The sequence below is a fragment of the Lonchura striata genome, chromosome 4 (assembly GCF_046129695.1).
Source record: "Lonchura striata isolate bLonStr1 chromosome 4, bLonStr1.mat, whole genome shotgun sequence".
Classification (NCBI taxonomy): Eukaryota; Metazoa; Chordata; class Aves; order Passeriformes; family Estrildidae; genus Lonchura; species Lonchura striata.
Window position 1 is genome coordinate 27,720,467 of NC_134606.1, and position 17,771 is coordinate 27,738,237.

The following is a 17,771-nucleotide window of genomic DNA, read 5'->3' on the forward strand; positions in this document are numbered from 1 at the left end:
CTGTCCTCTACAACTGGCATGCTTTGTTAAGAAAGAAGGATCAGATTCTTTAGATCCTTATCCAGGTTAATCTCTCCATGTGTGTAAAAACTAAATATTTCTTTTTTTTTTTTTTTTTTTGCAGAAAGTTAAGTAAGTCTTAATGCTAGTGTCAGTGACTTGGGGCCAATTTATTATTGTGCTCATGTGGCACATCCCATCTTCACAGTTCTCTTCTCCTCTCTTAATTTCTGAAGGACAAAGCAGCTCATCAGTTGCTCCTAAAGGTCTTAGAGGTAAAAATTTAGTGTATTAGGTCAGAAGAAAGAAATGTTCCTCTTAGATTAATTAAATGTACATGTGCTATCTTAATATCTGTCTTCAATGAAAACAAAAATTACATCAGAATTAACAAAAATGCTGACAAATTAATAACCAATAGCTTGATTTTAATGTCACTTCTGTTCTTTCTTTAATGTTTTTTCTGCTCTTTCTCTGGAGAAACAGTGTCCTTCATTCTCATTCTCTCTGTCCTTTCCCCACCCCAACCACCCAATGCAGGTAACAAATATCTGTGTCTTTCCCCCACCCCACACAATGCGAGTAATCCAGCATCAGCAGTAGAGGCTTCCAAACCAGCGGCTTTCATTCCTACAGTAGCAAATGAAGGAGGAAAACACTGGACTGCTAATGAAGTCAGAGCTTTGATACGCATATGGTCAGACAAAAATATCCAGCAACAACTGGAGGGGACAGTGAGAAATAAAAGAATATTTGAAGAGGTTGCTGCTAGACTGCAAAAGTTTGGAATTGAGAGGGACTGGAAACAGTGCAGGACAAAATACAAAAATCTGAAACATGAATACAAGAGTGTAAAAAGTGCCCAAGACTCAGGGAGTACGAGTAAAAGCATGAAATTTTTTAATGAACTGGATGCTATTCTGGGGCACTGCACGACGGAACAAGCAAGTAAATCAGATAATGATGAAAGTGAGAGGCCTCCAGAATGGACAGAAGCAAAATCAGAAAAGGATTCTGTAGGTAAGTACTTCAACTACCCACATATCATTTAAAATATTTAGTTTTCCAGCACTAGAGAGACCTTAAAAAAAGTCAAAAAGCACATGCAGAGAGATTAACCGATTGGCTGGGGTGGAAAAACACTGAATAGAAATTTACTATTTTGTCCAGTAGTTTTGTATTTTGTCTAAGGTATTATTTCAGATTGAATGATTGCCCTGTACTTTTTAAATAGAACTGAGAACCAATAGGAGAAAAAAAAAGACATATAATAAAATGAGAGAGAGACAATTCCAGTCAAAGTCATGTCAGAAGAGACTGTTTCCAATCTAGACAACAGAAATTTATCTGTGAGATAGTCAGACTCACTGTTACTGGAAAAACATATGTTACTGGAAAAATTAAGACATTGAGCAAAAGAAATATGTAGTAACAGACACTGGTTAAAAAAATTAATGTCTAAATTGTCTTGCTCTTATGGTTCCAAATAGCTCAGTTTGATTGGACATTGGAGCAAGACTCCCAAACTGGTGAGACAACAGTGAAAATAGCAAAAGGAACAGCACTAAGAATGCTGGCAGAGCCTGCCTTTGATTTTGGGTGGTTATTGACAATTGATGGTAATAGATGATCAATGCAGAATTAGAGTAGACTGATGAACCTACACTACCCAAGACTTAAAACATTTTTATTGGTATGTGCAACCAGAAACATGCTTCTTGTTTAAGAACAGAATTAAACATGAAAACTTTTAGTTGAGGTGAGGAGATGATACTATGTTGGCCAAATGTAAGACTAGAAGTTAGTAAAGTAATGGGAGAAGTCAAGAAAAATATTACTGTCTGCTGGCATAAAGAGCATCCGAGGCTGAATGGATTTTTTAATTTGATACACCACAGCTGTTCTTATAAAGTATAGAAATTCAGTGCCCTAATTAATTTAGCATTATTTACACAGAAATGCCTGGAGACACAGGTGAAGAGGACTCTGTTAGTAACATGTCGGAAGACCTACAGGTTGCAGATACAAAGAAAGTTTCTGATTCAGGTAATCTGAAAAGTCTTCTCTTTTATGTAAATACCCAAATTTAGTAAATGAAAATTAATTTCTAAAATAAGCCCAAATTTAATTACAGGTAGAAAATTCAGAGACCTAAACAATTAAAAGCAAGAGATAATGTCATAGAGATAACCATCATGTACTTATGTACATATTTACAATGTCCTGCTAAATTTGATAAAATCAGTGCAGTAAGTAATAATTTCAAAGACTTGTGACATAGAATGTAGAGAAGAAACTACTGGTTTAAGCAAGTTGAGTGCAATGTCCTACTGCATGTGCATTTACTTAAACTATGTTATTCCCAAGGATTAGAATTGTTCAGTCTCCTGGGCATGAACTAATAGAGCATCTCTATTTCACAATATGTGATCAGGATATAATTGTGTAAATGCTCATGACAGGGCATAAAAACTTCATTAAAGAGTCTCACTAAATATGAAGGTCATATGCTCTGCTCTTTACATCTGAAAACAAAAATTTCAGGGGAAACGGAAGTTTATCATTCAGCTGGAGACACGTGAAAGTCTCTCAGGCTGACAGGTTTTATTGTCCACAACAGAGCACCTCATGTTCTCTTTCAGCAGAGTGAGGCAGAACATGGTTTAAATTAAGCATCAACGACTAGTTTTAAAGAATTTAAAATGGTCTAATGTGAACTTGAAGGATTTTAATATCAAATTAAAACTCTTCTGACAGATGATGTTACTGTAAATACTACTCCAGAGAATCGGGCAGCTCTGCATACAACGAAAGAAACAAATATGACAAGTAAGTAAAGAGATGGGTGTAACTTAAGGTATACCAGAGATTAACATTTTTGGCTTTTTTCATTCAATAGCAATTACATTATTAAATTTAAATTTAGAAACAAATAAAATATAGCGACCTTTTACCAGCTCACCATGGACACTTGATGCATTCCATGGAGAAAAACAGGTTGTCATGAAAACTGCATGCCTACAGGGACCTAATTTTCAGAGTGACAAACATGAAAGAAATAAACAGCATTTTGTGGGATCCAGTTAAGACTGCTTAAAAATATGCATTAAATTCAATTTCTCCCCATGAACAAGTGAAAGTACTACATACACATGGAGAGTAGTAAGACACTGTAATAATGCAATGATTCAGCAGTGCTCCTTAACTGTCATCTGGCAGTTGTAGCACTACCTGGTGCTACATAATATTGTAACTTCTTGGACTGAACTCTTCCAAACAAGCTATTTAAAATGAAGTTAAATGAATATTTCTAGTAAAGTTTTGAGTCCACATTTCTGTCATTTAAGATAAGTGTAGGTGTAAAGATATCTGTAGTTTACTGTGGTTACCATCTCCCTTTTAAAATATGTGTATTTTAACTGCAGAGTTTCTTTGTTTCTGGGTAATTGTAAATGCAGTATGATTTTGTGGGAAACAGTTAAAATAGCAAGTGGTTCAAAAATGTCTGTGGCTCAGCCTATCCCTCTTAAGACTATTTTTCAAACTTCTGTGGGGGAAATGCAAAACCACACTCCAAGGTAAAACCAACGAACAAGTTTAGTTTGCAAAATTCTTTCTCTCATTCCAAAACAAAGAATACACACTCAGGTTTTTTGCAGGTGGTAAAATACACATAGTCTTCAATTTTATTTGTGGTTACATAAATAGGTATTGCATAAAGCAGAGCAAAGATGCACACTTTTTACATTACAATATCACGGGGACCCTTTGTTCTCTAATTGTGGTACATGCCTTTCCTAGACAGTCTAAGTAATTTTAAAGTGAGAAACTGGTAAGTAAAGAGATTATATGTACCTCTGTACTCATAAATACACATGCTGATAAATAGTGAAAAGGCATTGATACATTACATTGGTTGTTTGATGTGAGTAATGTCTCACAATCACTGGTGTTTAGGACGTGACTTTTTAAAAAATTTCTTTCATATTTGACAGAACTTTTGTAGTAAAGTGTTTCTCAATGGAATTATTAAATTTATAGGTATTTCTGTGCCTTGAAAAAAAAAAAATCCGTAGAAAAGCCCAATTTGGCATAAATAAGAATTTAGAAATTGTGTTGAACTCATATCTAGGTATCTTCCTTATCAGTATATGCAGTTAATGTACTCTGCAGCCAGATCTGTAAATGCACTTACTTATACACACACACACACATATATATATATATATATATATATATATATATGTGCATATATATATATATGCACATATATATAAGGTAGCCTGGGTAGGCATTGCCTTCTGGCAACTGCAGCTGTGTAAATGCATAGAAGATGCACGAGCTGCTTCAGAGTGCATGTGCTTCTCATGACCTTACACGTGAATCTGAGTTAGGAGCCACAGTAACACTCTCACCACTGCCAGTCTTTATAAAAAGCCCTTTTTGGTTTGCCATACTCTAGTAAGAAAAATACTAAGATGGTGTTAGTCAAAAGACAAATACATCAGTTGCAGGAGAACAACTAGTTATTTGATGTGCCATGGTATTGTTTTTCTCCTCTGCCCATATGAATTTGCTACTCAAAGAGCAGCAAATGTCCACCTGAGAAGACAAATGTAAATAAACCCTCACAGCTCCTTTCACAGCCTGTCCTAGTTCCCGACACGCTGCTGTCAGCAGTGCCCAGCTGGGGGAGCAGAAGGACCACAACAGTCCCCAAGCCGTGGGTTTTTAGCTGAAGTGTCCTGTGATAGGCTGGGGACACTGCAGGTTGCTCTCTCTTTTGGCAAAACTTTGAATCAGTCTGAAAATTAAACCTTAAATAGTCATTTTCACTGATGTTTTCAATCTCGTGGCATCACTTTTAGTTGTTACTAAAAGTAACAAATCTGTTCAGAAGAGCCTGTCTAGCCTTCAGTCTATGCAGTCTGTTGTTCTAAACTCCATGTACATTCCATGTGTCAGACTTAGCAGTCCACAGAGTGTATGTATAGGTGTTTGATTAAATTTGAAGTGCCAGGGAGAAACAATGGAGATGAAAACAGGTTTCTAAGAAATACCAGTAGCCTGATGTTCTTAAAAATACCTACAGCAAGTATTTTATGTCAAACAAATTCCTTTCCTTGTCTTTTATTTTCCTAGGTTTTTTTATACACCATACACTTTACTATATGTCCCTCTCTGAACAAATTTGGAGTAAGCAGTGACACTTCCAAGATGCATTCCTAAGCAAGGGCTTTTTAAAAACCTATTGTTTAAAGTTAAGATCTTAAGTTGGTACATATTCAGGCACTTAACACTGGCTTGAACACTTGCTGCTGTGTGCATGGAATTTTAAAATGTACAGATATAAAGTCAAAAGATAATGTTTTCATATATATGACCCAGGCTAGTGCTAAGCAGTATTTCAGAGAAGTGCAAACCCCAAAGTTCTTGATTATTCACTGCCTTAGCCAAGGCATATTTGGGCTGCAGACATCAACTCTTAACTGTGCATCCACAATTTTCTGTATCCATCCTCAGATCTGCATGACAGAGCAGCAACTTTGCAAGTTGTTGGAGCGTAAACATAAGCCACACACTGCAAATTTTCCCTAGTTTAAACATATCCCAATTCTGTTTTATACTATACAAGACCCACATGAGAGTAAGGATTCCGAGACAAATTACTAATCTTGCCTCATGAGCCAGAAAACAAGATAATTAGTGATGGTGACAGAGTGCCAAAAGAGAACAGAACTTGTATCAGTCTGAGTGGGTGAAAGACTGTGACAGCATTGCTCGGGTGGCCTTGTGAGCAGTGCTTCAAACACAAAGTAGAGATTAAGCATATTTGCTGGCAAGTGTCTATAGCTTCACTAACAATTCAGATGGAGCCACTGTGTTTTATCCAAGCCAAAAACTGTTGATGGCTTGTTCTGTTTGGCTCAGTCTTCTTGTGCCCTCCCTCCAAAACTCTGAAAGGTGCCTTAGAAAAAAAACAGGCTTCCTACCCACATTCTTGGCTCGCAAAAAAAAGGCACGTGATGCTAGTCACATCATAAAGAACATCTGGTGCAAACAAAGCTGTATTGATCTGGGGGTAATTTTTAATAAAATGGCTCTAGATTAAACCTTATTGCTCAATGTTTAGGGGCAATATTCTTAAATGGACTGAGAACAAGTTGGGAGACAGAAAACTGCTGTCATTGATCCATGATGTGGCCTTCACCATTTAATCTCTGTAGAGCAGTGTCCTCACTGGGAAGCGAGGATCAGCAAGACCACTTGCATCATCCACATGCCCATACCTCTGTCCTAGGGCAGAGGGGTGGAATTTTCCCTTAACACCAGCGGGCCAATGGCACAGGAGTGGAGCTCTCCTCCCCATGGAGGAGAGCCCAGGGACATCTCTTGTCACCCAGCTGTGTGATGTAAACCCCTGCAAGCTGCAGCAGCAGAGATGCTCTCAGGACAGGCTTTAGTACATTGTCTCCATCATGCAGGCAGCTTTACAGATCAGTTGTCTAAGCACAGCACCGTGATGTGTCAGGGTCCCATGTTCCTTTCTGGGGCTAATTCAAACACTCTTGGCATCAGTCACTCTCAATAATTTCAGTTATTGCACCCTTTATGCAAATCACTGCCTTGCCTGTTCTGCTGCACAAACATTTGTTAGTAACTAGATATCTTACCCACCATCAGTGAACCATTCTACAAATTCTGATCCAGGTTAAAATAACTTAAGAGTTTGCACACGTAACCCATAAACTTATATCCTGCAGCTGTTATGTGATGTTCTGGATTTACTTTATAAGTGGGTACACTGTGTTCTTAAGCCTATTACTGCAGAAAAATGGCAGCTTTAATGTATTAAGAGGGGAAATCTTTAACAGTAGTTACCAGCAGCATTCTGAGTAGGTGATTCTCAAGACATCACTTAAGACATGTTTAGTTAATAAGAACTCTGTAAATTATTCTTTTTTGCAGAAATCCTTGAAGATGAGAGTGACTTAGCCAACTCCACCCCAGCATCTCTGGAAGCTACACAAATAAAGAAGGAGACCATTGATATAGGTAGGTCAGGACTTTGTCAGGATAGTTTTTAACAGGACATTCTACTTTACAGGCATTGCAGATTCCAAAGGCTCATATGTTATTCCAGCAAATTACACTTGTTCTACTTCTAGGTTATGAAAAATTATGGGTTTTGTTTGATTTCATAGTGCAGAAATGTATGAACACTTATTTCTCCTTGCCATAATTATAACAAAATTTTCTTTTCCCAGACAACATGATCCTTTTTATGATGAATATGATTAGTGTGCATTTGATTGTGACACAAATACGGTTTTTCTTACACAGTTGCTAGAGACGATAAAATGGAAAGGTAAATAGCTGTCTCAGAAACTCAGAACATTTTATACATTGTATTTTCAAACTACTTAACGACTGCATTTATTATCAGATTATTTACTATTAAGAAATTTCCCTATATATATTCTGAACTATTTTAAATATAAAACTGAAATCAGCACCTCAGCAATATGTAGAAGTCATATATTCAATGATAAGTGATCAGGAGAAGATTTGTTTAGTTTAAAATGTTAAAATATAACATTAGAACATAGTAGGGATACTAATATTCTGAAATAAATGAGCATAAAACCATATAAAATCATGAAAAAAAAGACATCAGAGGAAATAATGATGGCATTGAAATATAGTGACCTGACACTCTGGATCCAAATATTCTTTACAGTAATGCTGTTTGTACACAGAAGTTAATAGGAAAAAAAAATCAATTCTAGTGATTCTGTGAACAGCAATTCTTTGGCCTTTGACACTGAAAGTTTCTACCCTAATAATATTTCCATTGTATCCATCAGGCATATTCCAGGCAAGAGCTTCCTTTTCAGCAATTATGTTATCTGTAGTTTGGATGTTGAGACATCCTATGCTACACACTCTTTACAACTGTTTGCATTGGCTGATCTTGATCGTGAAAGACAACTGTAGTGACTGTGACACTGAGGACACCAGAGCAATGCCATCACAACAATGACACACAGGAACACAAGTAGCACTGAGGATAAAGTAAATCTGTGACCCTGAAAGTTGAGACACAGCGAGGTCACACAAATGCAAAGTGAAGAATAAAATGTCATGCAGCTCAACTGACTGCCTCATACACACAAACTCCCTATCAGGTAATATCCAATTGAACACAGTAATCATGCAAGTCAGCACTACAGGTGCCACTGCCAAAGACAGGAAAAGATAAGAGAGCCAGTATGGTTGAGAGAATGAGCAGAGAAATGGAAGCCATGGGGAGGCTGGTTAACGGTTTGAAAAAAAAGGAATCTCTCAGGAGCTTAGGATTAGACCTACAGCTCTGTTTTGGCCCATTTTCAACAGTTGCAAGTGTTAAGGAAGATGCAAAAATTTTCTCAAGAGTTTGTGAGAAAACCCACTTTTTTCTAGTACCCCAAGTAAATCACTTACATGTGCTAATGAGAATATGATTTCCAAGTTTTCCACAGGTACAAAATATATTCTTGCACATGGCTTATGAAAAACAAGTGTTTGCCAAATGACTGAAGAGAAAACAAGTTATAGAGCAAATATGAATTCCAAGTACTAGTTTGTGCATATATTGGCAAGTACCATTATAGAAAGCTCATCAAATGAACATACTTATTTACAAAGAAACTTTATTTCTGATAGATCCTAAATAAAAACTAGATTTTAAAACATAAAAGGAATATTTAGAGAAGTAAATACTGTGTTGGTAAAGTACCCTTTACCAAAACCAGTATTGAACATAATTAGTCTATGGCATCCTCTAGCAAACAATGAGAACTAATCTTTCTCTTCTTCCCAACCCAAAGAGTAAGTCCACACAAAAGTGAACTTTCAGCCTCAGAGTAGTCTGAGCATGAGCAAATGAACACAGAATCAGTAAAACTGGGTTTTGGTTGTTCATAGACAATTTTAATAATTTCTTAGTAGGCAACAATGAAGTTCCAAATAAAAAGAGACTTCAGGGCGTTGGAACAACTAGTTAAGGGATCAAGAGCACAAGTAGTCTTCTCTTCTTCCAGTTCAAGAGCCAGCAGATCACTATCTGGCTCCAAGCTTGATGACACTGGGAAAATACTAGAATTTTTAATCATGGTTCCATGACACCAGACTTGTTGGCACGTATCTCAAAGTGGGGGAAAAGGATCTTAGCACAGAAGTTAGCAAAACTCATTGAAAGAGCTTTAAAATAAATTTGCAGGTGGAAAGAGATAAAACCAGACTTACTAGAGAGCCTGGGGGCCACATGCCAATGTTTGAGGGGTGGTGTTCTAGAGAGGTTCTTCCATCTGCTGTCTCAGTAGTCAGGGAATGGAGATCAGCAGACACACAGGGGTTGTTGATGTGTTAGAACCCACAGAAGCACCTGAGAATGACCACGTAGAAATTAGAGCTTTTCACCCCCAAAAGCCCAGCTGTGATGCATCTACACCAGTGCAGACAGCATGGGCAACAAAAAGGACAAGCTGCAAGCCATTGTGTAGCAGGAAAACTATATCATAGTTTCCATCTTGAAGACAGAGGGATGACTTGCCCAGCTGGAGTAATGCAATGGATGGCTATAAACTTCGCAGAAGAGAAGGCAAGGAAGGAGAGACTGTGGGGTACTCTGTATGTTAGAGAGTGTTTTGATTGTCTAGAGCTCATGATGGTGACTACAGCGTTGAGGATGTATGAGTAAGAATCAGGATAAGGCAACAAGGCAGGTATCCTGGTGGGAGTCTGTGTTTGACCACCCAAGCTGGGCAAAGAGGCAGCTGAAATATTTCATAAGCAGCGGGGAGAAGTCTCACAGTCACTGGCACTTGGGGGGGATTTCAGCTGACCAGATATCTGCTGGCAATACAACACAGCAGAGGACACAGCCGAGGAAGGTTCCTGGAGTGTTCCTGGCTGACAACTGCCTGACACAGCTGGTGAAGGAGCCAGCTAGGGAAGGTACCCACTGGACTTGGTGTTTGTCAATAGAGGGCTGGTGGTGGCTGGAGCCTCTTGGCAACAGCAGTCACAAAATGGCAGTGTTTTCAGTTCTTGGTCAAGTAAGAAGGGAGCTCAGCAGACGTGTCACCTTGGACTTGAGCAGTGGTGGAGTTACTGTCCCTGGAGGGATTTAAATGACATGTAGATGTGGCAGTTAGGGATGTGGTTTACTGGTGGACTTGGCAATGTTAAGTCCATCTTAAATGATTAGTGCTTCCATCCTAAATGATTCCATGATTCTGTGATTCTTCAAGTCTATAACTGATGGGTTAGATTGAGGGCTTAGGACACTTAGGTGGAAATAGGTGTTTCCTACAGAAGGTGACAATAATACTAGCAATTTATTTGTCTAAATCCAAGTCTATTTAAAACTGTATGTTTCTATAGATGATGATTCTATAAGCACTACCTCAGAAGACAGATCTTGTACGCCAGTAGCAAAACAGATGGTTGGGACAGGTGAGTATTAATTTCCATGCATTTATTATTAAATAAATCACAATGTAATTTCTGTACCAAAGCTGGAGCAATCAGATCTGTACTGTAAACACAGCTCTACTTTTCTGGTCCTGATTCCATTCTAGCTTTATTAGTAGACTTAAAAATTAGTTTCATAGCTCTTTTCCTTTCATGAGCAAAACCTGTATTAACACTGTACTTCAACTTTGCCTTCTATACATAATCTAATGAGCAGCATCTGCCTACTTCTGACTATTTTCGAGTCTGAAGATTTTTTTTTCTTCTGTTGAATCCCAAGTAGCCTTTTCATTTGCACATTGCTATTTTAATTTGAAACCACACTTCTCACCAATGCTGAGATTTTTAAAGCGTAATGATTTCTGCTTTTCTACGTGTAACACTTGGATACATCTGTCTTTAATCTCACAACAGTAGCACAATTACAGCAACAAAATGTTGACTTTTAGATGCCTTGGAGAAACAAAAGATTCCACTTCCTACATATCTTGCATACTTAAGAGAACACAATTGTGTATGGATACTAAAATTATAAAATATTAAAAGATATAAAGATATAAAATATCCAAAATATAAAACATTAATCATTAACTGATTAATTATCAGTTGCAATTATGCTTTCATATATGTATATTTAGTATGCATTTATAGCATTTACAGTTAGTTGTTTTTTTATTTATATTTTCAGAGAATCACATTCCCTTAGAAGAAGCACAGAATCACTTTAAAGTTATTACAATTAATGATACTGGAGCAGGAAAACACTGGAGTGATAATGAAGTTAGAGCTCTGATAAACATATGGTCAGATGAAAAGATACAACAAATGCTTGAAGGGGCCACAAGAAATAAAGAAATATTTGAGGAAATTGCCAGAAGGTTAATGAAACATGGTATAGACAGAGACTGGAAACAATGTCGCACAAAGTACAAGAACCTAAAATACGAATACCGTGCACTGCAGAAAGAAAATGAGCATCTTGGAAATCCCAAGAGAAAAATGAGATTTTATGATGAAGTTGACTGTATCTTAAGAAGGCAGCCTCTGGGAACCTCAGGCTGGGGATGTGAAAGCTCAAGTCTCCTATCAGGTACTGAAAATTTCAGTGATGAGATAAAGTGCTTGAAGTGAACTTTCTAAAGTCACGTGTTTGAGCCATGCTGTAGGTGTGAAATGTGTGGCCAGAAATGGGGAGAGAAAATAACTGGGGAGGCTGTATCTGCATGGTCACATAGGGAACGCTCAAGAAACTCAAATGGTCTATGGAGACACGTGGAAGTGAGAATATTAGCAAAAAGTGAGAGCACTGAAGTGTTATTGGAGAATCTGCTTTTGAAAGCCTAAGTGACATACAGTGAAATGGTGCTAGAACACATGGCAGGTTCTAGAGGTCATACAGCAGGCATGTCAAGTCTGATGGATAGAGAGCTGCAAGCTCATACTCTTTGGAACTGCAGAAATCAGTAGCAATCAAGCCAAGTGCAAGGACTCCAAAAACCCCAAAGTATATTAATTCAATACACAACGCAGTCAAGAGAGAGAAAAATCCAGGACAGTGATGTTTATTTGAGCACTTGTAATAATTGTATTAATTTTGCTAAAGCAGATTCATTTTTCAAAATAGAGTTTGCCTCTATTTTCATATCAAAACCCCTCTGATCTAGGAACCACACAGCTAATCTTGCGTCTGCTGTAAGGGTTCTTGTGACTGGCCAACTGCTTCAGACCTCAGGGGCACCTGCCCCCTGCTCCAGGCAGATTAGGTGCTCTCAGAAATAACTGAACCTCATCAACTTAGGATTCAGTGACTTAAGGTAAAGCAGAACTAGTTGTGATTGTTCTCAATATGTTAAATAGTTTGCAACAGCACAGCACAAACGTTATTTGAGGACTTGAACCATTTCTGCAGCAAAAGCCAGGTGAATGGCTTGAGCAGGAACTGCTAGAACCAGCCTTAAGCCAGCTGTCTTCAGTCATGAATCAGAGCCCTAATGTGGTGTCCAAGGCTGCATTAGTTGCAGCTGGAATGACAGCCATAGAGCTTTGAGATCACAGTTCTCCCCACCTCAGTCTTGTGCTCTCAGAATGTGCTCAATCACATTCTCAAGACATATATTTTCTTCCAAATACAGAAACTGAATATATTACTGTTCATTTCTACTCTCCATGAATGGGATATGTCAACACCAAGAATGGTGTTTTACATTTTAGCATGCTGGAAAATGACTGTGTGATCTGTGAATGCTGATGCAGTGGCATCAATAACCTTTCAGAAAAGAAATTTCCATTGTTAATCTGTTTGAGGCATTTGCCAAATAAATGTGTCTTGTCCTAGGGTATTTGCTTTTGTAGTATAAAACCTTTTGGTGTGTGACTGACTGTGCCGTGAGAATTTTGAAAAAAGGCTTAGTCAACCTTGTTCTTCTCTTCTAAGTTTCAGTGGGAGATGCTACAGCAAACACAGGATCTTTGAGTACCAAGAGAAAAACATGGAATGATGGTAAGAGCACCTGACTTTTAAAAGCATCTATACACTGCTGTTGAATTGGATGCCAGATTCTTATATCCAGTATTCAAACAGTTAAAAAAACATAATCCTAAAACTTAACACCAAACTCCAAGCCAACATTCTCCTCTCACCCACAACAATCGGCAAAATAAGAGTTCTCATGAAAATGTAGGCCTAAGGAAAATTGCAATTAATTTATTTCAGTCCTCATCCCTGGTATAAATGAGGTAAACATCAGGAAAAAACTTGATTTATAAGAATCAAATGCAAAGAAAATATAGTATTTAAAAAACAAGACGTCTCAATGGTGTTGCTTAAGGGAAAATAGGGACAGGCAGTCATGGATGTGATTTCCTCATATTACAGTACTGTGTCTGTAAACATGTCTAATGTGTTGTACACAAGAAAACAGGTCAAGACAGAAGTGTCAAAGACAAGACAGACCAGAGAACCATGGAGAGAGAAAAATTATGAGAAGGATAGAAATATATGGCATGTGATCTAATAGGGGAAGTTCAGCAGCTTATTTTTCTTTCTGCAAAACTGACAGGCCCTAAATAAAATCAAACAATAAGGAACAAAAGGATTAGTTTTAAGGAGCTCACCACTATGTCTGTAGATACCATTTTGGTATTTTTAATACCAAAATGATGTCTACAGACAGATGAAATGAACATTACATTTTTTAATTCAACCTGTTTAGTTCACCACCACAAACTGTACTAACTCTGTATTTAATCATTCTGTGTGATTGAATAGACTTTCATTTATTGCCTGTTATAAAAGTAACTCTTGGAGAGGGCTGTAGCTAGGGCAAAACTGAAAGTTTGAGATATAAGTGATTTTTACAGGGTCTGCTGCATTCCTACTCTCCATTATACAATGATCCCTTATACAACATCAGGTAATGCCTGCCAAAAGAGCAGATCAGAAGAACAGCTTTAGGAAAATCCAGTATGTACTAAACTTCAGTGTCAGCAGTTCATTGACTTGTGCACTCTAACCACGTACTTTGCTTTTGTCCACAGAGGTGTCACCTGTTCCACTTAAGAAAAGTGCTTCTGAAAATGCCATACTCCATTTCCAAAAACTATTAACAGAGAGAGTGCACACAGTAACAGAAGGCAAAAAGTTACTGTTTGAAAGGCTTTGTAAGCAGGAAGAAATGCAAGACCTCAACAGAAAACAGCTGTATACTGATCCATCAGCCATACAACAGGTTGGTTTCACAAACTTTCTACGAAATTAACATGCAAATAGATTATGTCAGGTAGTATGAAAGGAGATATTTAGGGGTGTAGGTTACCCACAAGAGTACATGCTTGATTCCCTTTAATATAGTCACCTTTAGCCATTTACACTAAAACAAGGTGTGAGTAGCTTTTACTAGTTATATCAGTTAGTTGAATAAAAATTATGACCTCTGCCTATATATCTTGGTTCACCTACATTCCACAATTAACAGCCATAATTGAAAGAAAATAATACTTCAACTCATCAAAGAATACACGTACAGTTGAAATTTCATTCCATCATTTCCAATTACCATCTTCCTAACAAGTTAGTTCTCTGCAATTACCTAAACAGTTGAAGCCATAGGAAAACTTTCTGGTTAGGCAGGGCTGGTGGGGAAAATACAACTCTTAATTCCTTAACCAGCATTTACCATCCTCCTAGCCTCTCTCCCTGCTTATACTGGTGTAGGGGAATGCTGAAGGCTTCCAACAATGTACAGAACTGAAATGGAGAATTCAGTGAGCCAGAAAGAAAGTACACAGGATTGATGCCTACGTAGAAGGGGCAGGCATGAGTTATGGTCCCTGTGCTGTACTGGGCAAGGGGTCTCTTATGTCCAGTAACCCACAGAAAACATAGAAACAGTGCAGGGAACAATGACATGAGACAAATGCCATATCATAACTGTTATTCTGCAAAATCCTATTAGCCACTACTTCATTTTATGGTTGTGTAAGTACTTATGGTCTGCATTACATTTGCAGGGTTTTTCTTTCACTGTATTCCAGCAAAACAACTTTCTGAATCTCAGTCATGTTTGGGCATAGACCTACACAGCCTGGTGAAAGCCAGGTCAGTTCTGGGCACATACAAAGACACAACTCAAGTCAAACAGTCAAGTCCTTATTGCAGCAGCAACAGCCACCAGGTTTATTTACACACAGAAGCCTAAATTCCATCCAGGTCCCTCTTCATAAAACTTTACATAAAAATATTACTGGATATAATGTGTTATTTCCTGCTCTATGCTTAATTATTTCCTAGTCAGTTCCGCTATGAGAGACATTATGAAGGGAAATACTTTCGACCAAGGTGTATTTAATCTGCCATTTGAATAGCATTTTTAAAACAATTCTGAGGAGTTAGGAGAGGGATTCCTAGAAAATAGTAGTTTTTCGATAATGTTAATTTACACAGTCACATGGATACATAATTTTTTCAGTGTATGCTTATCTACCGCTTTTCAAATTTTACACTGATTTCTCAGTATAAACCTTCTTTGGTTTGTTATACTGTCACCGAAACTATAATTTCCAACAATACTATCATCATTGGCTTAAAAATCTTTCTTATTTCTCTCTTTACAATGAGTTAGTTTAAAAGTACATCCTTGAACTTGCATTGAATTACTTGCACTCAGAAGTGTTGTCTTTGGAAGAAGGACAAGGTTGGCCCCTGGTATCACAGCAGTCAGGTATCACTATAGAACATGCTGAGTCAGCTGAAGACCCCACCATTCCCACACTTCCACATGTGAAGCAGAAAAATTGTGACCCAACCCTAATTCGCACCAGTACATTTAAAAGTTTAGTTCAATTAAATTATTATTTAAAATACTTGCAGTAACTGTACTGAAAATAATATGGGTAACTTAAATGTTTTGCTCAACCTTTTCTGTTTCATGAATGCAAGGCTGAACTTAACTTGATAACTCATTCCAACGAGAAGATTCCCCTTCTCTCCATGCTGCTCTGAGTAATCCAGTTCTTGCTGGATGCCCTATAAACCAGTTCATTTCGCTAACCTCACACAAGACTAGCCCATCTAGTAAGAAAAAACTCTGTTTTTTCTGTGTCAGTTGAAGTAGCTCAGCAAGTTCCCAGATGTTCCAGGACTAACTCTGAATAGCTGAAAAGTTATTTTTGTTGCAGTGTGCCTCTCCTTTTAGAGGAAATACTAACTTGAGGGAAGCAGTTAGTACTGCAGAGATGACAAACTCCACTTTAAATTCTGCATGATGCACAAGAATCCAAATCTTTCCAAACCTTGCTGTCATTCAGTACAATGGTCCAAAAAAACCCTTTATCTTCTTCAAGAAAATACAAAATAAAGACTTTTAATTCATTAAAATCAGCAGATCTTTCAAGAATATGTATCTGTTTTTAAATGCTGATATTCAGGTGAGAACAACACAAAAGCACTGAGGCAAATGACTTGCTGAATTCTTAGCAGGTCAGAGCAGAGAACTGCAGAGCACACTTGCAGTCTTTACTTGGAAATGATTCATGTCAACACTAGGTGGTAGACATGAAGCAAGAATTGACAGTAAAAAAAGAACACAAGAGTGTTTACTTTCAAAGTAAAGGGTTTTTTTTCCCTCAGAAAACTTTTCAGAGAGCAGGATTTATCCAACAAACAAGTGTCCAAAGAAGGTGGATTTCCCTCTGTGTGGGATTCCTCTTCTATTCTGCTTTGTGACTGCAAAGCATAGCTTGCTTTTTGTAAATGTTTTGTCAGAAAGCTGTCTTCTGCCCTGCTGTTCATTTATTGTTGATCAAAGATGGTAGGAGATGTCAGATGTAGGATGGGGCATTTGGCATCATCTGATATTTGTGCACTACTCTCGTTTATACAATTAACAATTAATTTACTTGAGACAGATCAAGTGATATCAAGACAACCTTTCTTCACTGAGGTTGTAGTTAGAATTCCACATTAACGTTTTGCTTAGAGACAAAATTACCAGGAATGTTGACATTTATAATTCTGGTTGTCTAGAGCTATGATCTGTCTCCTTTGGACAGCATCCCCAGGGGTAGTGACAAAGGGCTTAACAGAATGTTGCTAGGACAAAGGATTTCTCAAAACAGTCCCTTCAGAAATAGTATTAGTTAATCTAACTCATCTTTCCAGTATATGTTTATATCTGCTAAAACTTTATATCCACTAAAACTTTTGCTGTGGCTCTTCTGTCTGTGATCACAGCTTTACATTTACTTTATTGGATTGAAAGAGAATTGTGTTACATTGGTGATTATCTGGGTTCTGTTATATGAGTATTAATAATGGACAGTAACAGAAAAGTTATCCAAAAGTGCACTGGCCAAGCCTCCACTGATAACAAGTTCCATACACAAACCCAGCTGAGACAAGGAATATTCCCTGACTTAATAGGACTTCCACCTTCATAGAAGAGGGCTTTTAAAGACTTTTCCTAAAAATGAGTACAAAGCTGATACACTCAGGTTTCAGTACACAGTATTACTGCCAAAAATATTTTCCAGAAATTTTGCAAAAAGTTAACATAAATCACACTTCCTCGAAGATTAACTTTGCAAATTTGTCCTGGTCAAGGACTCAAATGACGTCTAATAGATTTGTAATTCAGAGTAACTCCTCCTCCCTCCCTCACCGCCCCCAAGAAAATCCTCTCCTTACCAACATCCTCTGATTTTATTTTGGCATGCTGTCAGTGGATTTTGCAGTGAGCTTGTTCTCTGGCTTATAA

The 17,771-nt window shown here is 37.6% G+C and overlaps 2 protein-coding genes across 2 annotated transcripts in view; one reads left to right on the top strand and one right to left on the bottom strand.

The window, feature by feature from the left end:
- PPAT (phosphoribosyl pyrophosphate amidotransferase) overlaps nucleotides 1-17,771 on the bottom strand; it is a 41,774-nt gene that overhangs the window by 20,562 nt on the left and 3,441 nt on the right. The gene's annotated exons all lie outside the window — the stretch shown is intronic.
- The window catches only part of PAICS (phosphoribosylaminoimidazole carboxylase and phosphoribosylaminoimidazolesuccinocarboxamide synthase), a 39,534-nt gene that overhangs the window by 7,732 nt on the left and 14,031 nt on the right, over nucleotides 1-17,771 (top strand). The window contains exons 3-10 of the mRNA XM_021532806.3: nucleotides 541-1,020; nucleotides 1,957-2,046; nucleotides 2,758-2,829; nucleotides 6,970-7,056; nucleotides 10,429-10,500; nucleotides 11,207-11,608; nucleotides 12,953-13,018; nucleotides 14,056-14,246. Of these exons, the coding sequence (XP_021388481.2) occupies nucleotides 541-1,020; nucleotides 1,957-2,046; nucleotides 2,758-2,829; nucleotides 6,970-7,056; nucleotides 10,429-10,500; nucleotides 11,207-11,608; nucleotides 12,953-13,018; nucleotides 14,056-14,246 (1,460 nt within the window). The remainder of the gene's footprint in view (nucleotides 1-540; nucleotides 1,021-1,956; nucleotides 2,047-2,757; nucleotides 2,830-6,969; nucleotides 7,057-10,428; nucleotides 10,501-11,206; nucleotides 11,609-12,952; nucleotides 13,019-14,055; nucleotides 14,247-17,771) is intronic.